This window comes from Spermophilus citellus (genome assembly GCF_964194105.1).
Source record: "Spermophilus citellus genome assembly, chromosome: X".
Classification (NCBI taxonomy): domain Eukaryota; kingdom Metazoa; phylum Chordata; class Mammalia; order Rodentia; family Sciuridae; genus Spermophilus; species Spermophilus citellus.
This window is the reverse complement of record NC_138190.1, coordinates 42,592,881-42,613,872: the sequence shown is the minus strand read 5'-3', so window position 1 is coordinate 42,613,872 and position 20,992 is coordinate 42,592,881. Positions and strand designations below refer to the sequence as shown.

Here is a 20,992-nt window from a genome sequence, read left to right as displayed (position 1 = left end):
CTTAAAAAACTGCGCAGCCTCCTTTCCCAGGAAGCTGCTTTGCCGCCGCCGCAGCGTCGAGATTAGCGCAGAGATAACGCCAGACAGTCTTTTAAGAATCCGAGCCTGGGGCTAACTAGGATCCGGTCTAGAAGGGTGCTTCTCACCCAGGACCATTCCTCCAGGCGACCATTGGCCCTGGCCTCAAAACTGAAATCAGGCCCCTAGAAGAACCTGTCCAGTTTCCAGGGAGGGATAACACTTGACTACTGTTATGGACCGCACACCCCTCAAAGGCCAGAGTTCAGGTGCCCAGACTACAAGGTTTTTGCAGCCTAGAACCTAATCAGACCTGAAACAGCCCTGGGCCCAGTCGGGAAGCCTGCAATCTAGAACAGCAGGGGGTGATTATTGGGGGGGATTGTGCTTCCCAGTGAGAGAGAGGGAGGGGCTAAAAGACCTGGAAAAATGCTGGTGTAGAGAAGCAGTTAGACAGCTTTTGGCACAAATTTGTGAAAATGGTTAGAGAAGGCCTCACACGCCCCAGGAAGACAGACATGCACTCCAAAGATACAAAGAATCAACATGAGACATCAACACATTCATGTAAATTTGTCATAGGCACACATACAGACACATGTCAAAAAATGATGTCCAGAAATGCGTTACCAAAAGAGGCACTCCAGGAGACCTCCAATGCCATGTAATGACACAAATGTCCTGCCAGACACTGACAAAATTTGTCATATATTGGTACCTGGCACCATCAGATACCAAAGACTTGTACAGTCCCAGAAATGAGGGACTCAAGAGTCTGTCACAAGAAGATACACAGATGCTCTAGACACACACGTTGTTCAAAGGGAGGCACGTGATCTGAGAGCCATATAAGCAGTGTCACAAAAGTGGACATAGACTTGGTCACAGACACATGGCATCAGACACACAGCTTTGTCACTGAAACAAATTGTCCAGAAATAGCTACCTAAAATCTGTCACAGGAATATAAACGGACATCCACCCCAGACAGAAAGCACAGATGCACTGTCACAGACCCACGCAGACATGCACTCGTCTCTGATACAGACACAAACTGTCAAGAGTCCTACACAGTCACCATCTGACACACCTGGAAACAAGCCCTCATCACAACACACGACTGGAAATACTGATACAAGTGAAGACTTGGGACTCACCACAGTCACACAGACAACACTCAAAAAGCAAACACATCAGGGCTGGGATGTAGTTCAGTGGTAAATCGCTTGCTTCACATTTGCAAAACCTTAAGCTCGATCCCCAGTTCAAAAAAAAAGCAAATGCATGTGTGCTCCCTTGTTGATCCAACAATACTAGGTTCTAGGGGTCCACTATAAGCCTACCAGGCTTTGATGGGGATGTGTATCTTAATAAACACAGACAAGTCAAGCATCACAGTGCCTGCCAAGGAAGTTTTATTTCTAGTACAACTACTGGGGATATTTGTAGAGAGAAGTGAGAATGTGAATGGGAGTCATTCAGGGCACCTCAGAAGGTGACCCTTTGTCTTGAAAGACAAGTTGGTACCTGCAGGCAGAAGTCAAGGAAACTGGACAGAGTGGCAAGAAGTAGGCAGAGGTCAAATGGTGCTGGAACTTCCACAATGGGATAATTAATATGCACTAACATTTGTGCTCTCAGAACGTGCCAGGAACTGTGCACAGTAGTGAATCATGTTGACCATACACATTCTCTGTTGACGCTCACAATCAGCATGAGGTAGTAGATGCTAGTAGCCCTTGTAGAGCAGATGGGACAGGTGAAATTCTAGAGAGCCCAAAGCGATACAGCTAGAAAACTGAGGTAGGTTTCCAACCAACCCTCTTAACATACTCATGCTTGACCATTGTATTCCAGACACCCCACACAGCCACTCAGCCAGCTATGCCCTCACCTGCAGGGCCAGACACAAACAGGGACCCCATTATTGAGGCACAGCAGAAAAGATACTGTTTCAAGAAAACCTGGGGGACTGGGGTCCAGTCAGCCTTTTCCACCTTGGCTTTACCTCTAGTAGGGGCAGGGACAGAGGTGTCAAGAAGATTGGAGAATAAGAACAAAAATGTATTTAGCTCATTTATCTCCCAACTTCTAAAACCCAGAGGGAAAGGCTCCTCTGGTCACTTCTACCCAAACTCATGTTGTTAATGAAGTGTCAGTTGTGCATTTCCAAAGAATTTCCTCATCAGATTATTACAAGAAAGAGCAAACATTGATGGTGAGAGATGGGGGCAGGGTAGTTGGAATTCGGACAGGAAATTCAATCCCTGGTCTTTAGCTCACAGTCCCCTGCTCCCATCCCCCCAACCCCCCAGGAAATAAGGCAAGCAGGGACTCCATTAGCAGACAAAGAAGGAGTTTTTTTTTTTTCTTATGGTAACAAGCCCAGGAGGAGGCTTGTTTTTAAGATAGGGTCTCCCTAAATTGGCCAGACTGGCCTCAAGGAATCGTCCTGCTTTAGCTTCCCGGATAGTTGGGACTAAGGGCCCATGCCTGGCCAGAAGGAAATTTAATAAGAAAATCAAATGTGAACCCTGGGCTCTCACACTGACCTTACTGGAGAGCATGGGGACCTCAGAGGCCAACTCAAGCCCTGTGCCATCGCCACTTTTCCCCAGAGGCCCCCCCACCCCCTGCCCCACACAGAACAGAGCCGCTCAGGGAAACTGACATTTGGTTTTATTGTGCCAAGGACATTACAGATGGCAAATCTTGTCAACACCTGCAGGGCACGGGTGCCCCATCTGCTGAGGCTGCTCCCACTCCCTACACTCAAATCCTGGGTGGTGGCCACAGATGCCCCCCCACCCCAAGATTCCAAAGAGACTAGTGGTGGTGGTGGTGGAAGCAAAAGGAATGCAGCAAGGTCAGGGTCTCATTGTCCAAAGCCAGTCTGCCACCTGCCACCCCCCACCCCCAACCCCAGCCCTGGCTCACTCTAGATTCTCTGTTGACCTCCATGGAGCTGGAGACCAGAAGACAGTGATAACCCACATCCTTGTGCCCCCTCCATGCCCCATGGCCAGCCTGCCTGCCCCGAAACCAGAGAGATGCGCCCTCACAGAGCCAATGCTGTTGTCTATATATCATTTTTGATTGGTTGATTTTATAAGATAAAAGTACATTTTAACAAAGAAAAAATTCGACATGGAAGGCTCAGACATTCTTGGGGTACTGGGAATTTTCCCACTTCTTCCTCCCACCTCCCTGGCATCATTGTTGGGGGAAGGGTAACAAGTTTATCTGATCTCAGAAGGAAAGAAGGGTGGGCAGGCAGGAGAATTCTCTTGAGTGTGTCTCTCTTCTGGGGTTGCCTGGCTGCCAGGTCTGTTCTCTGTGTGCCTCTCGCCTACCTTCGGCACCCTTGCCCAAGTCCCCTGTGGAATGCAGGGATGGTGCTGTGCAGGGGGCAACAGGGCACTTCAGCTGGCGGAGACAGGTGGTGGTGGCAGCAATGAGAAGGAGCGCAGGGATGGGCCAGCCAGAGGGAAGTAAGGAGTAGGGAAGAGGGGAGAGAGGAAAGAACAGAAGGAGGCAAGAGGGAAGAAAGCCAAAGAAGGTGGGGTGGCACCAGAGGGCAGGAGTGGGGGATTGGGAGATGGTATCCAGTCCCTGGTTCTCCATCAACTCTTGTCTGGGGGTGGGTCTCTGTGCACTTTGTTTTTCTTCATACTGTCTAGGTATTCCTGTTGGGACACTGCCAGCACCGATGCTAGGATCTCATCGTCATCCCAGTCATTCAGACCTGCTGGGCAAGAGGAAAAGGAAAAGCATGATGGGGCACCCCAGCCTGTGTTCCCTCACCCTTTATTGATTCTTGGCTCTAAGAAAGCCCACTCAGGCCCCTGTCACTCCCAGGCCTTGGCTATGATACAGAAGGCTTCCCTAAGCCTGTGAAACTCTGCTAGATCCCTTCTAAGGAAACCCTCCTGGGCCTGAAAATCTCCCCTACTGTCTTTTTTTTTTTTTTTTTTTGTACCAGGGATTGAACTCGGGGCACTCAACCACTGAGCTACATTCCCAGCCCTTTTTATTTTGAGAAAGGGTTGCTTAGGGCCTCACCAAGTTGCTAAGGCTAGCTTTGAACTGGCAATCCTCCTGCCTCAACCTCCCAAGCCCCTGGAATTATAGGTCTGAGCCACCATGCCCAGCTTCTGACTTCTTTTCTTGGATGAGCCAGAGGTTCCAGAAACCCTTTCTTAGGACTTGCTGCTGCTTCCATTCTCTCCCCAACTTCCAGCTGGCCCCTGTTCCCAGAGGAGGCTTACCAAAGGCAGAAGGGGACATCTGCTGAATGAGGGCCCGGCACTCCAAAGCAGGGTAGAGGGACACAAGGGGGGAGGTGGCCCGGTCAGCCCCTGCCGAGAACTGACTGCTTGTACCTGGGGCAGATGGACAGTCTGAGGTAGGGCCCAAGACCCAGACAAGGCTTCCTGAGCCTAGCATGCATCCTGTAAGCAAGTCACTGACCTGGTGCACAGGGTGAAGGAGGTTTGGCAAGAGCTAAGACAGTGCCTGGGGAAGGGGGCTTGATGCCCAGCTCAGCATGCAGCTCAGGGTGCTCTGGCGATGAGGCTGAACTCCGCTGCCGTGGGGACCGACTGGTCCATTCCTCTAGGCCACTGGAGGCCGCCGCTGTGGCCGAACTGCATGTGGCACTGGCCTTCCGGGGCTGCAGTGGAGAGGGAAAAAGCAGTGAAGACCAACACTTTCTAAGTCCATTCTGTGCCCAAGCATCAAGTACTCACTCTCTTCCCCAGATCTTGACTATGATACAGCTTCAGTGTGTGGCACCATCATTACCCCCATAGTGGACTACAGGGCATCTTACAGGACACAGACTAAAATCCTTAACCCCACTCTCTCACACCCTTCCAGACAACTAACAGGAAATTCTATTCGCTCTCTTTCAAAACAGAACCTGAATCTAATCCCTTCTGACCACTTCCACTGCCAGCATTTTCACCAATCACTTGGACAGTAGCTTCCTCCTTGCTGGTACCCTGTTTCCCGCTCTCCAGATTCCAGTTCTGTACTCAGCAGTCAGGGGGATCCTGTTATGTCCTAACTTAGATCTGTTCACAACCCTCCCATTGTTCTTGCCTCCCAGAATGCATAAGCCCCTATCCAACTTGGCTCCACCACCTCCAACTTTATCCTTCATTACATTCCATTCAGCTACTCTGGCCCGCCTCTGGGCTGTCTGAATCACAACAGGTGTGCTAGCCCCCTCCCTTCTCCTGATTGTGTGCTCAGCTGAGTAGCTCACCTTCTGCAAGCTCTTGCTCAAATTTCACTAGCTCTCAGCCCTTCCTGACCACAGTGTTTTAATACTGTGAACTCCCACCTATCCCCACTCAAACCTACTCATCCCCCTTATCCTAGCTCTGCATTTTTCATCAACTAATTTATGTTTATTTATTTAACTCTCAGCTAATTTATTCATTAAAATTATTTTGTTTCACTACAAAAATGTGAGCATCAGGGATTGGGCATTGTGGCTCAGTGGTAGAGTGCTTGCCTAGTATGTGTGAGGCACTGGGTTCAATCCTCAGCACTACATAAAATTAAAAAAAAAATAAAGGTATTATGGGGCCAGGGTTGTGGCTCAGTGGTAGAGCACTTGCTGAGCATGTGTGAGAGCACTGGGTTCAATCCCAGCACCACATACATACATACACACATAAAATAAAATAAAGGTATTTGTCCATCTACAACTAAAAAAATATTTTAAAAAATGAAGGCATGGGCTGCGATTGTGGCTCTGTGGTAACACGCGTGAGGCACTGGGTTCAATTCTCAGCACTACATACAAATAAATAAAATAAAGGTCCACCAACAACTAAAAAATAAATAAGAATACAAAATTAAAAAATAAATAATTCATAAGTAAAGGTATTATGTCCATCTACAACTAAAAAAAAATTTTTTTTTAAATGTAAGCCTCACACCAACAGAGATCTTGGCCTGCTGGGTTCACCAACATATCCTCATTCACTGACAATAACACCTCCTGGCACAGACCTGCAATAAATGTTTGTTGAACAAATTATTCAGGTCTTATCAACATCTACCATCACTCTGAACTCCTTGTGATTCCTCAGATGCCTGTCTGCCCTGCCTTTCCCCTGTCCTAACAATTTAACCTTCCTCTGAAGAGGTGACCAGATCCCCTACCTCCACTGGTGTCACAGCAAGGATCATAGGCCTCACTAATGGGGTCTTCCTTAACACACAGAATCACTGAAAGCATAGCAGGCAAGATCTAATTTTGCATTCCTCAGCACAGAGTCTGGCACACAAAGGCATTCAATAAAACTTGTCTCTCTGCAGTTATTCATTGCTCCTTCATGTTATCAGGAGCAATGGCTGCTTTCCCTCACTCCTTAAGAGCTTGTTCTGCACAAGTGTTGAGAGTTAAGGCACAATGCCAAAACTAGGGTCCAAGACAAGTTACAGACAAGCCTGGGAGTTGCTCTTCCTCCCAGATGTCAAAACTGCTTAATTTTTTTCCTGCTTATTTGGGGGCAAAGCATGTGAAGTAATGGGTTCGTAGCCAGGCCAATGACATGACCTACCTGACTGGGGCCGCGAACCTGGCGGGCCTGTTTCTCCTGATCCCTCAGCCACTGCAGGTAAGATTCCCGAGCCACCTGTTCCTCTATGGCCTCATTTGTTGCCTCCCAGTCTGTGGCCCGTTTCTTGTCTTCCAACATTTGCTGTTCAATCCATGATTCCTCTGATGTTTTTATGGCATTCTTCATCAGGGACTGCTCTGCAAACTTCAAGGGGAAAGAAGTAAGGATATGGGGTGATACGCTGAACCTGGCCAAGAACCAGAACAGGTTTAGGGAGGTAGGCCCACAGGCCCAGAAAACAGAAGAGAGGAAGGGAGGTACTCCCACAAAGCACTCCTCAGCAGACTGCAGAGACTGGGAGAAAGCAGACTTGTTTTGAGACCTGTTATTCCAAACTCCTATGCTCAGAAGTTTTGGCCCCACAGTGAGATATCTCAATTGAGGCACTAATAAGTCTGGGGCTGTAGGTGCCCTCAAGCGTAAGCCTTAACTTAAAGAAGTCCCATCCAATAAGGGCCCTTTTTCACAAAGCAAGTCCTTCCTCATATAGGCCTAGATGGGGTGGACACTATGAGTGATAGGGCAATGTATGAAGCGTGCTACATGTCAAGCTAAGAGATATGATAGCACCATAAAAATTGAAATAATAGGGGCTGGGATTGTGGCTCAGTGGTAGAGTGCTCATCTTGTATGTGTGAGGCACTGGGTTCGAGCCTCAGCACCACATAAAAATAAAATAAAGATATTGTGTCCAGTGTCCATCTACAACTAAAAACTTTATTTTAAATTGAATATAAAATAACAGAGTGAATTCCAGGAGCAATTTAAATATTGCTTCATGAAACTTCAGTTAACATTTGTTTTTTTTTTTTTTTTTTTTAGTTTTAGGTGGTCATAATATCTTTATTTTATTTTTATGTGGTGCTGAGAATCGAACCCAGTGCCTCACGCATGCTAGGCGAGCGCACTACCACTTGAGCCACATCCCCAGCCCAAGTTAACATTTTTTAAAATATTTTTTTAGTTGTCAATCGACATTTATTTATTTATTTATTTATATGCAGTGCTGAGAATCGAACCCAGTGCCTCACACATGCTAGGCAAGCACTCTACCATTGAGCCACAATCCCAGCCCCTAGTTAACATTATTTTAATGCATGTATACTTACCACACACAAAGGCTGGGGTTGTAGCTCAGTGGAAGAAAGCTTGCCTAGCATGTGTGAGGCACTGGGTTTGATTCTCAGCATCACATACAAATAAATAAAATAAAGGTCCATCAACAACAATGCTGCTAACACACCTACCAGAATGGCTAAATTCCAAAACAATATAAGATAAATTTCTAGGAAGAACGTGAAACAACAGGAATTTTCATTCATTATTGTGGAGATGCAAAACTGTGCAGCCATTTTGGAAGATAGTTTTGGCAGTTTCTCGCAAATCAAAACATGCTCTTATAGTCTAGCAATCTCGCTCCAAGATATTTATTTACACAACTGATCTTAAAACTTATGTCCACACAAAAACCTTTGTACAGCATTTTACAGCAACTTATTCATAATCATCAAAAGCTGGAAATAACCAAGACTGTCTTTCAATAGATGATTAAAACAAACTGTCATGCATCCATAAATGGAATAGTAAGTGATAAGAAACGACCTAACAAGTTATGAAAAAACATAGAGGAATCTTAATGCTTGCTGATAACTGAAAGAAGTTTTTAAAAATATTTTTTGTTGTAGATGGACACAATATCTTTATTTATTTGTTTTTATGTGATGCTGAGGATCAAATCCAGTGCCTCACAAATGCTAGGAAAGCGCTCCACCACTGTGCTACAACCCTAGCCCCAAAGAAGCAGTTTGAAAAGGCTACATATGGGGGCTGGGGTTGTGGCTCAGTGATATAGCACTTGCCTAGCATATATGAGGCAGTGGGTTCAATTCTCAGCACCACGTATAAATTAATCAATCAATTAATTAATCAAAGGTTCACTGACAACCAAAAAAATATTAAAAAAAAAAAAAAAAGAAGCTGGTCTGGGGTTGTGGCTTAGCAGTAGAGCGCTTGCCTAGCACTTGCAAGGCCCTAATTCTCCAACCCTAATTCTAAAAGAAAAAAAAAAAAAAGGCTACAAATTTATGATTCCAGTTACATGACATTCTGAAATGGGCAATACCCGCCAATAAACAGATCAATGGTTGCAGGAAGGGGAGGAAGCGAGAAACAAACATAAGGAGCATAGGAAATTTTAAGAGTGATGAAACTACTCTAAATGATCTTGTAATGCATGCATACATGAAGTTGTTAAGCATTTGTCAAAACCCCTCGAAATTTACAAAACAAAGGCTAAAGCTTAATGTATGCTGATTTAAAAAAAAAAAACAATCAATTAGGAGGTGGGGAAATTCCACCAAGGAATGCAGAATGTGACAAAAGAATTCACAAATGAATTACAAATGTATGCAAGGACCTGGGGAAGAGGTTGGAGGCCCAAATCACTTTGGAAATGAATGGAATCTGTAAAACCAAAGACAAAAGGAACTGTGCATATCATTGTGCTCTATTCAAGTAGCAGATTAGCGAATGGTTGACGAGTGAAGCCAGGCTTTCTCACCAGTGGAGTAAGAATTTACTGATGAACAATGGTAGAAGGCTAAAATAATGCACAAGGCAAACATATAAGTGGGAGATATCAATAAAAACTCAAGTTTAGGGCTGGAGTTGTAGCTCATTGGTAGAGTGCTTGCCTGGCACATGTGAGGCACTGGGTTCGATCCTCAGCACCACATAAAAATAAATTTTTAAAAAGTATTGTGTCCATATATGACAAAAAATTTTTAAAGACCCTCATGTTTAAGATTACTGTCCATTCAGATGGTTACATACAGAAACACTTATAGATTATATGTGTATATACATATACAGATTAGTATACACACATATATATTTCCAGGGCTCCTTGGAAAAATGGCTGTTTCTAGGACTAGGACAGGAAATATAAAAGATGAACCTGGAACACCTCATAGCACCAAAAAGTAAGGAAGTGTTTTTAAAAAAAAAACTTTGCAATAGGGGTGGGGGTGGGGTTTGTGTGTGGCTCTGTGGTAGAGCTCTTGCTTAGCTTGGAAGACCTTGGTTCCACCCCCAGCACCACACACACAAAAAATGTGGAACAATTTGAGCAACAAGATAATTAAAATCAAGTTGTATTATAACCCTTAAGTGCATACTGATATAAACGGGTTATTGAATAAATTTATAAATGGGAATAAGAGATCTCTCAATCAAAAGAATTCCAAATAGCCCCAAGGAAGATAGAAGGTAGTCCTCATTCCTTAAATGTGACTTCCTTCCACACAATACAGTATGAAAGTGGTGGAAAAGAGCAACTTTATAGTGTAGGAACCTGACAAACACTACTTCTGCCAGGTGATCAAGGACAACATCCATAGCCATAGTCAGTATATGTCCTTGATATAATGTAACAAGAATGACACTTTACCTCTGTGAGCTTCCTCCCCAAAGACACAACCCCAGTCTAATCATACTATGATCATCAGAGGGGCTGGGATTGTGGCTCAATGGTAGAGCACTTGCCTAACACATGTGAGGCGCTGGGTTAGATCCTCATCACCACATAAAAACAAATAAATAAATAAAAGGTATTATGTCCAACTACAACTAAAAAAAATTCTTTAAAAAACCCCACACCAGAGAAATTCCATAAGTGAAGCTTCCTACAATACACTGGACCTGTACTCCTTAAAACTGTCAAGGTCATCAAAACAAGGAAAGTGTGAGAAACTGTCACAGACAAAGGAACTGAAGGAGACATAGTGACTTCAGTTAATAATACTGTATTGGTCCACACATTGTAACAAATGTGCCAGAGTCACCAGAGATGTTCATAATAGTAAAACTGTAGGGGGTGGGGTTAAATGCTAACTCTGTCCTCTTCAATTGTTCTGTAAATTTAAACTGTTCCAAACAATTAAAATACTTTTAAAAACACTTTGCAGTATTTGGGACTAAACTCAGGACCTCCTCTTGCTTGCTAGGCAAGTGTTCTACCTCTGCACTACATCCTCAGGCCAAAACATTCAAATTTTGTTTTGGTGCTGCTGGGGATTGAATCCAGAGTCTTGTGCATGTAGGCAAGCATGCTACCAACTGAGCTATATATCCCCAGCCCCAAAACATTTAAATTTTTAAAGAAAGAAAAAGGAAATGAGCAGTGAAACCAGGGGAAATCATAGATGAATTTTAAATGCATAGTGTGAAGTGCAAAAGACAACCTGAAAAAGCTATATACTGGGCTGGGGTTGTAGCTCAGTGGTAGAGTGCTCGCCTAGCATGCATGAGGCACTGGGTTCGATCCCCAGCACCACATAAAAATAAAAAATAAAGATATTGTGTCCACCTAAAACTACGTATTTTTTTAAAACAGCTACATACCTACTGCATGATTCCAATTTTATGACGTTAAATAAAAGGAAAAACTTACAGGGTTGATAAACAGATCAAAAACAAGGAAATTATGAGAAACTGTCATAGCCACAAGGAACTAAAGGGATATGACAACTAAATAAGTAAGGTGGTATGATGGATAGGATCCTAGAAGAGAAAAAAGGTCATCATGGGAAAACTGAAGTAATCTGAATTGTCTGGTCTTTAACAACACATCAATATGGGTCATTAATTATGACAAATGTACTATAACATGATAATGACAGTGGGGCATATGGAAATTCTCTGTAATATCCTTACAATGATTATGTAAATCTAAGACTTTTCTAAAATTGTTTATTTAAAATTAAGCAAAAACAAAAAAATCCCCTGTTCTGGAGGGTTTGTTGCTGTTAAGGTATTTCCTAAAATGAGGCAGAAGCACTTTGTTTGTAGGAAGTGAAACCTGAATAAAAGACCTCAAAATCCTCAGTTGATGACTACTGATGAGAGAGAGGGAGAGAATATGAATGAACACGAGCATCAGCATGTGCTAAAAAAAAATATAAAGCTACCTTCTGACACCTACTAGGTCCCAGGCCCAGTGGGAAGTGCTTTCTGTGTATCAATCAGGCTTCTGCCCAGAGTGCTTATACAATCTGCCCTAGGAGCCACAGTCAGTAAGTGGTGGGCCAGGACAACATTCCAAGTTTCTGTGACCCCTGCTATCTGTAACTTCTGAGTCAAGGAGAAAAATCCATGGGGACATCAAACATGTCCTGGCTTACTGTTCCCAAACAGGATTCTACATCCTAAAATGCCAGCCATCAACAGGCATACAAGATGGGTAAGACAGCTCATGGACAGGCAAATAAAGATCACAAATGAACCCTGAGATATCTACTGTAATTCTCTAATTTCATACAGAGGTGAGACCTCACAGGAGAATGACAGTGAAGACAGGACATTTTTGTGGGCTAGGGGCAGAACCAAGACTCCATATCCACAGCCATACTGGGCACAGGGAACAACTTACCCCTGGTTTGAATGACGGCAGACCCAGCCCCACACCAATGGTGGCCTTGTTAGGATTCACTACTGAATTATAGTGGATGTTCCGATGGTAGCTGACACGAATGGGTTCATCCTCATTTTGGTGTATCCCATGGAATGTGTTGATAGGTTCTACAGAGAAAGACAAAGAGGGAGCATCCACAGGGGGCCAGGTATGGCAGGTTCAGATGAGGCACCATTAGTCCCTCACCTACCCACTACAGAAGTACCTGTGCTGTACTGGTACACCTCCACGGGACGGTTGTACATCTCTGCCATGGCCTGCATCTCAATATGGTTGCCATGGCAGTTATTTTTCCGTTTCCGGTTGATGTAGGTGGTAAAGTCTTCTGTGACGTAGTTGGAGAAGTAGTCGGCATTCTTCATCTGCACAACAGATTGCAAGATGAAGGTCTGCATGCAGAGAAGATCCTATTGCCCTGCCTCTACCCCAAGGCCTGCCCACGGTCTCACCAGATAGTCCATGCAGTGCTTTCGTACAACTTCGTGCATGTCCTGGTCTCCATATACCTGGTCGGCTAGGGGGAACAAAAGAAAGGCTGGGATCAGATCTGCCACTGGTTAAGAATTCCAAGTCAAAGAACATCTTTGGGGGAGGGCAGGCTGGAGGATGAGGAAAACTCCCTTTCCTACCCCAAGGCCTGTAGAGTTCTTGCCCTTGGCTGGAATGGGATCATGAGGGATACAACCACAGGTCTCTCAGGCAGATGATTGTTTTAAGGCATGCCTGACTGCTGAAACAAATCAACAACAATCTAAGTCTAACCATTGGCCTCAGGCACCATCCATTCCACACTCCCACCTATATGAGGACACTGAGGCTCAGGGTCAGTCTGTAACTTGCTCTAGGTCACAAAGGGTCAGGAATTCAGTTTTTCCCACTCCTAGGAGTGAGCATGGCCACTATAGGTTAAAAACAAAGTATAGCTGGGTGGTTCAGCTTAGAGATAGAGTATGCTAATCATAATGCTCCAGGTTCACCACCCAGCACCTCAAAAAAAAAAAAAAAAAGGTAATGAAAAAGGAAATAGCTCTGGCCCATCTCTTTCAGATACTAGTGAGCTAACTGGCAAGACAAAGTCAAGTGACCTAGGTGTTCTGAGATTCTGTATGTCTCACCTGTAAAATGTAAACAAGATGGATGATGACCTGGCAGGCCTCTCATGGGGATTAAATGAGACAATAGGTATAAAGTGACTAGCAATGGGTTTGGGACAGAGAAGTGGCTCAGTGAATCAGGGATTCCTCATGGTGAGGCATAAATGTGGGATACTGCAAAGGTGACTGGACTTAGTAAAATCCTTGCAGGAACACACAGTCTATTAAGAAGTTTAAGACACACACATGCACCTAAATTCAGACTAATTCAGGAAAAGCAGCCTGTGGCCCAAATGATCCAGGTGTCACAGGACTTGGTCCAACTAAAGGGAGAAGAAACCAGGTTCCTTCTCTCCTATTAATGATCTTCATACATGCTATTCCCTCTCTTTAGAACATTCTTCCCATCCTCTTCAGTGCCCACTTCTCAAACATCAATATGTTCTTATATTTTTTCTTCTTTTCTTGTGGGGCAGGGCCTTATGCACCTGCTAGGTAAGCCCTTTAACATGGAGCTACATACCTGCCCCCCGAAACTATGTTCTTCAGCATAGTCCCCACATACACACTCAGGGCACCTCTATCACCACATTCATAAAAAGTGTGAACAAGACTTCAGCCTAAGCACAGTCCTACTGAAGGCAGGAGGCAGCTCCCACTTAAGCCCACCCCCAGCCCTGTGCCAATAAAGAAAAGGAAATCAGGGACAGTTTGCTGAACAGATAGTTTGGAGCGGCAGGCAAGGAGTGCTTCTCCCTAGGAAATTAAAGTGGGCTTGAAGATTAGGTAAGCCTCATATTCACTGGCTGCCACAAAGAGGGAATTTCCCTTTGTTTCCCCAGAGGGGCCACTGCTGTGATGGGATCTCCCTGGGGCACAGGGTCAGGGCACAAAGGGAACACTGCAGAGCTCTTCCATGCCCAGCAGTCTACCTCTCTGAAGACCTGCCAGAAGAAATCCTTTGTTGCCCTCACAGGAGGGTTCTGAGTGATAAAGAGACAAAGGCTACTCTGAGATAGAACCCAGGCCCATGTCTCTCAAGTCCTCCTAAAAGTAAAGAGAACTGAGGAGTTGGGGGTGGGGACTATAAAGGCGGGAAGGGGTAGCCCCTTCACTGATGTAAACAAGGATGTGGCTTCTGTGGCCACACTCCCCCCCCCCCCAGCAGCACTTCCAGCAAGTCACATGTCCTGCACACAGGCTGGGGGCCCCCTGCTGCTGCCTTTCTTAGAAGCCAGGACCACAGAGACCGCTGTGGCTGCCCTAGGCTGCTGGAGGAGCTATTTCTGTAGGCTGAGCTTGGGGTGTCTGGAGGCAGTGCTATCTGCAGCTGCAGTAAACAGGAACTGAGATGGGAGTGAAAGAGTTACACAGGGTCTAACACCAGGCTCAGGGAGACAGGCGGAGGTATTAGAGAACACATATCTCCTACAGAAGGGTCAATGCTCACTGGCAGGCCTGGGAGATCTATCTGCAATAGTTGGATGCCAGATGTGGGAAAATGGGGGAAAAGAGGGGAGATGGTGGGACAGGAAAGGGAGCTAGGGGAGAACCCCATGAGGGTCTCCCCGCTTTCCTTGCCATTGATCCCTTTGCCTGGCAGAAAGGCCCTGACACCTCCTAGGTGTGTGGCACTGGACAAGGCCTTTTAGTCTCTCTGGGCTAAAATGCCATCACTCATAAAGTAGAGACTGTAACTCTTTTTCTACCCACCAGGTATTGTAGGATGACATGGAAAGATTTGCCAAGTACCTGAAGCACAGGAGATGGTCGAGAAACAGGAGCACCATTTGTCATGATGACAATGACTTCATAATATTGCTAGCCACCCACGAGTCAGCCAGAATGCTGCCGGAAATGCTTATTAAGCCCTTCCTCATTTCTGTTGCACTTCCTCCACCAGAGGAAAGCCCCAAATGCAGAGACCAGGCTGACCCCCCTCTCGCAAGCAAGACTGATTCTCTTCCTTTACTGAATCCAAAGTTCTACAGGCCTACCTTCTGAACACTTCATTCAAAAGTTTAGAAACCAAGCCAGGCATGGTGGCACACACTTTTAATCCCAGTGGCTCAGGAGGCTGAGGCAGGAGGATCACAAGTTCAAAGCCAGCCTCAGCAATTTAGGGAGGCCCTAAGCAACTCAGTGAGATCCTGGCTCTAAATAAAATATAAACAAAGGCTGGGGATATGACTCAGTGGTTAAGCACCCCTGGCTTCAATCCCCGGTACTAAAAAGAAAAAGAAAAAAAAAACTTTAGAAACGTGCTCTAGAAAAATTAGCTCAGTGGTAGAACACTTTGCCTAGCATGTGTGAAGCCCTGAACTCAATCTCCAGCACCCCCATCCACCCCCCAAAAAAATGGAAGAAACAATTTAGTAACCAAATTCATATCAAACTAATAAGACAGGCTTCCCAAATACAGTCCTAAAGTATGGGCAAGTTACAATACTTCCACACTTATCACAGCTTTTGGGACAAACCCCTCCACACTGATTAGAAGCTAATATCCTAATTTTGGAATCATTAATGTGGAAAAATGTGCATCTCTGAACCAAGGAAAAGGCAACAGTGCCTGCCCAACAAAAGATAGCAGGATTTCTTCAGTGATAAAAGCAGGAAAAGCATCCATCTGTCACAGGCGAGAACATTGCAAGCACTTGACATGGATTAGCTTTTCTGACTTTCCTAGCCCTGCCTCCTTCCTATGGAAAGCCCTCCTCCTCCCAGCAGGTTGGCACATGGGGCTGGGGGCCAGGCTGGACTTCCCTGCAGGGGATCCAAGGTGGGGGGAAGAGTGGCCCAATGGACCTGCAGCGGTAGGGGAATTCAGAGAGCTTGTTTTGATAGAAACTGAAACTCCTCCTCTTGCTGACGCTGCACTTGGCCATCTGCACCTGCTCTCCCCTCCCAGGGTCCAGCTGGAAAGGGTCCCCCACCACCCCACCTCTGTTCCCATCCAAAAAACAGGGCTCAGAAATCCTCAGCACAATACAATTGGTTCCGCCAAAGACTTTTCACAATCCCAACTCATTTGATCCTCGCCAAAAAAATCCTCCTTTACCCAGGAGGGACAATGACACAGAAACATGGCACAGCTGGACCAAGATTACACATTTGAAAAGGAGGGGATGGATGAAGATGAGGCCAGGCTGTTAAGGGATAACTGCTGGCTTCAAGTGATACTACCATCCCCTACCCAAGCCAGCCAGCTGTCTCCTTAGCCACCTTACTTTCAAGGGCCAGGCCTGATACTACCTCAATTCCCCCATGGCACAAGCAAAACTCAGCTGGAACCCAGGAAAGGCCTGGGAATGGGCAGATTACAAGTATCAGGGGCTGTATCCTTCCCTAGGGCCAGAGGTCTGCATGAATCTTATCCTACACACACACACACACACACACACACACCTTTCCCTTCTCTGAGCATACAGCAGTATCCAAATGCATGTGAGTAGCCAAATACAGCCAGCAGGGCCTACCAAAGGTAATCTCTGAGACTAAATACAAACACAACAACAGAAAACTATCACATGTAGCAAGTAGATGACCTTGTCACCAACCAGGGAAGACTGAAAGGTGGACACAATATGAGGCTGTGCAAACACTCAGGAACCACCACCCCTTCTCAGTCTTTGCCAGGGGTAAGTGGGAGAGAGAATGACTAATATCTCTAACAGATTTGCTTCAACCTCTCACTCTTGCTGCCTGGGGGAAGCCCTTCTTCCTCGGGTTCCTTAAAATGTAACCAATATTTGCCTAGACTTATGTGGAGATGCAAGACAAGAGAACCCAGATTACCTTTCTAAAGGGCTTTAAGTACATGGCCCTCCCATTTGCTTTAGAGGTGCCTGGGAACCGCCTACTCCCCAGGTTGCAGCCTGCCTGCCAGAAGAGCTCAGCAAGTTCCACTAAGGACAGAAAAGGAAGCTTGGTGTCTGCAAGGAACCTAAAAACAAACCACACAAACGTGGGTACACACAGCAGCAGTGGGAGACAGCTACCCTGTCTGTTCTCCACTGCTGTCCTGCTCCAGTGGGAACCCTGGCTGCACAGCAGCAAAAAGAAGCCAGGAAAAAGTTCCCAACAGCCTGTCAAGCAGCTGTGATATTATCTAGGCTGTAGCCCCTCTACCCCAATCAACACACCCTGGCAGGGAAAAACAGAGGAACTCAGCCACCTCAATAGCCTTGTCTCTGAGATATCTGCTCCTTTGCTCAAAGATTCCACTGGCAAAGATGAAAATATGAAAGGATACAGGGTAGAAAAAGGTCAAAGGAAGCTGGTTACAGGAAGTAGCCCATGGGAATCTTCTGTGGCTTGATTCAAACTGAAACACTGATGTTCTAACACTGGCTATATGAACTAGATAGAACAGGGTTCTGGCTTTCTCTTGAGGCCTCCACCTCCCCATTTATAATACAATCAAAAGTGATCTAAGATCCACCCCTTCTAGATCTGATGGTCCATGTTCCAAGACCAAATCGACCCAGAGGAGTGTTTTGGGGACTCACTGCCATAACACAGCCCACACAGACACATCTATGTGTCTACTTTAATCGATTGGAGGCCAGCACCAGAGCCATGGCCAGAGACAGAGGTTTCTGCTGAGTCAATGCCACATGGAGAAAGGGAGGGAGGGTGAGAGATTCGGACTCACGTTTCTAGGAGGAGGTTATCTGAGCATAGCAGGGGCAAGGTGGGCCACAGGATACATCTGAGACTCAGACTACCATTTCTACTCCACCCAAGCCTTTGCTGATGCTCACGAATATGGTGGAGGTGGAAGAGAACTGGGTGCAGTGATGATATTGGTTCACACAGGGTATACCCAGACCTCAGAGGCAAAACAGAAGGCAGAAGGCCACTTGCCTTGGGATTCCCAACAGTAGAGAGTTACATGCTCCTAGCTGGAAGAGATAAAGTCCAAAAGTCAAGGAACACAGCCAAGTCAGGCATTGTGGTATATGCCTGTAGTCCCAGCTACTCAGGGGGCTGAGGAAGGAGGATTGCTTGATCCAAGGAGTTCAAGATCACCTGGAAAGCATAGTGAGACACCATCTCCCAAAGAACACAAGTCATGGGCTGGGGTTGTGGCTCAGTGGAAGAGCACTTGCCTAGCACGCATGAGGCCCTGAGTTTGATTCTCAGTTCCACATATAAATAAATAAAGACCTATTGACAACTAAAAAATATTTTAAAATAAGAGAACACAAAGTCACTCAGTCAGATGACAACCAAGCTAAGAAGCTATGGTTCATTCCTAAGATCATAGAAAGAATGTGTCCTTTGGACACCTCTGGATTCCCATACCAGCTCTTCCACTAATAACTAAGCTTGCCATTTCCATTTTTTGGCCATGGTAGTGATCAAACCTAGGACACCATACATGCTAGGCAAGTGTTCTACCACTAAGCTGCACCCCCAACCCTCCCGACTCTCCATCTTCTCACCTGTCTCATGGGGTAATAATCCAGATTGTTTTTTAATCTCTACAATTTTATTTTGTATACACATTTGCTCAACATTGGTGAATTTCTAGGCCAGATTCAGGGAACTGAAGGGCCTTTATAAGTATTTTATATTGTCTAGACCCAAGGTATGCTGCAAACATAGTCTGAAGTAAAATGGGAAATAACATCTTTCTGAAGATAGGCTTAGAAACTTTATCCAGTAAGTTGATGTATTTCCTTTCTCTGGTAACAGGGCTGACTGATAGCTGGCTGCTAGGCCACCATTTACAGGTATAGCCAGGAAAACAGGGTACAGACCTCCTAAAACAAAACCAACAAGTCCACCCCGTGCCACGGTACAGGTTTCACAATTCAAATCACCTGTACTCAAAGGTAAACTTACAAAACCTTTGAAAGATGCAGTCACTGCCAAAAATGGGAGCATTGCCATTGGTAAGCCAGCAGCTATTCTGGCCTGTGTTATATGCAAGACACACTGAGAAAGACTGCTTGCTATTTTATTAGGCCACAGAGAGCAGCATTAAATCCAATATACATGGATCCATGTTCAAGTAGATTCCTTTCTGCTCCTGGTAGTTGTTCAGTAAGCATAAAGAATGAAGCTGAATGCCTGATACACAAAAGTGGTCAAGGAAAAAACATAGTGACCTCTAAGTTTGCAACATACCCAACTCCAACCCTCAGTTATATATTCCTTCCAACTATTCAATGCATGGCAGGAAGTCAGAGCCTGCAGACCTTCACACCTGAGCCTAAGATGACTACCATCTGTCCTTGCAGAGGCTAGACTAGAAACCTGGGGGGGACAGAAGGCCTGGGGACAAAGTCCCCTTCCCAGGCACATGTATTGTGTACTCTGCACCAGGGAAACCTCTAAATGAGGCCTAGAGACCAGGGCCTACGTACTTCTGGGAGAGGCCCTGGGACTTCTGAGGTTTTACAGAGAAAAGCTGAGGGCCGCCCAGTCAAGGGAAATGTGTAGCCATAGTGCTGATAAGGAAAGGCCTTCAACCTGCTGTGGTCAGCTCTTCCTGTAAGCTCGGGCCCCTTACTGGAAGGCACCAGTGTGTGTGTGTGGGGGGTTGTGTTTGGGGAAAATAGCCAAATAGATACATATGCATGTACACTGTTTTGTGTGTGCATGGTGGGGGTTATTGGGGAGTGAATCCAAGAGTTCTCTATACCTCCAGCCCTTTTTACTTTTTGAGACAGGGTTTAACTTAGTTGCTAAGGCTGGCCTTGAACTTGCTATCCTCCTGCCTCAGCCTCCCAAATAGCTAAGATCATAGGCATACACCACCACACCTGGGCAAACACTGATCTTGATATGGGTTACTGCACACACTAGATTCTCACTAGCTCCAAGGACTACTTCACTGATTACCCAAGACTCAGATGCTTAACCCTACCAGCCACCACCCTGCTTCTCCTACATCTATCCTGAGTTCTTTTTTTTTCTTTTTTTTTTTTTTTTTTGGTACTGGGGATTGAACCCAGAGGTATTTAACCACTCTGAACCATATCCCCAGGCTTTGTTTTTTCACTTTGAGACAGGGTCTCACTAAGTTGCTTAGGACCTAAGTTGCTGAGGCTTTGAACTTGTGATTCTTCTTTCTTGGCCTTCTGTGTTGCTGGGATTACAGGTGAGCAACACTGCCCTTAGCCAGCCCAAGTTCTTGACACAGGGCCTGGCCTCTAACAACCCACCACCTATTCTTTATCTTTTTTTTCCCCCAAGATGCTCCCAAACCCATGGATCTTTCTCTAGGAAACATCCTAGGGAGAACTTTAGCCAGAGGGATAAAAAGACTGGGTTTCCCCCCCAGCCCAATAGAACGTATTATTGCCTGGACTGCTTCTGCTTGGTTATTAGGGAGAGGTAACCAGTCCTCCCCCTACCCTTTCAAAATTTTTGACTCTGAGGCACCACTGAAAACAGTATCTGGGCTTTATCAATGCTATTGTGTTCCATGAAGGTCTACTATGTGTCAGGTACTAGAGGGATTTACCAAAAGTAACATCATTAAACCATTACAACTGTGGGGTCTTTTAGCCCCATTTTCCAGCTAAGAATGAGGCTTAGGAAAGAGCTGCCTGCCAAAAGTCACACCAAGAATCAGTAGCACAGCCAAGAGTGTTGCCTGAACCAGTCCAACCCACCAGTAGATATGGATGGTCCCCAGAAACAGAGAAAATAGCTTATACAGAGGAACTTGAGGAGCCTTTGAAAACACCACCACTTCAAAGATTGGGAAACAGAGGCTGAGGGCCAGAGAGCTCTTATGAGGGCTAGAACTAGAA

General features: G+C 45.5%; 1 protein-coding gene and 1 pseudogene across 5 annotated transcripts in view; both read right to left on the bottom strand.

The window, feature by feature from the left end:
- Positions 1 to 2,675: 2,675 nt before the first annotated feature.
- OTUD5 (OTU deubiquitinase 5) overlaps positions 2,676 to 20,992 on the bottom strand; it is a gene marked incomplete at its 5' end in the record, with an annotated part of 29,676 nt that continues 11,359 nt past the window's right edge. For 2 of the 4 annotated variants that reach the window (XM_081276766.1, XM_081276768.1), the window contains 7 exons: positions 2,676 to 3,766; positions 4,287 to 4,400; positions 4,489 to 4,690; positions 6,597 to 6,800; positions 12,085 to 12,233; positions 12,332 to 12,488; positions 12,576 to 12,640. In XM_081276766.1, the coding sequence (XP_081132892.1) occupies positions 3,642 to 3,766; positions 4,287 to 4,400; positions 4,489 to 4,690; positions 6,597 to 6,800; positions 12,085 to 12,233; positions 12,332 to 12,488; positions 12,576 to 12,640 (1,016 nt within the window). In that variant the 3' untranslated portion in view covers positions 2,676 to 3,641. The remainder of the gene's footprint in view (positions 3,767 to 4,286; positions 4,401 to 4,488; positions 4,691 to 6,596; positions 6,801 to 12,084; positions 12,234 to 12,331; positions 12,489 to 12,575; positions 12,641 to 20,992) is intronic. The other 2 variants (XM_081276767.1, XM_081276769.1) reach the window with 2 other exon arrangements.
- LOC308638930 (transmembrane protein 126A-like) lies at positions 18,739 to 19,282 on the bottom strand (annotated as a pseudogene). The gene has a single exon. The product of its transcript is annotated as a transmembrane protein 126A-like (transcript).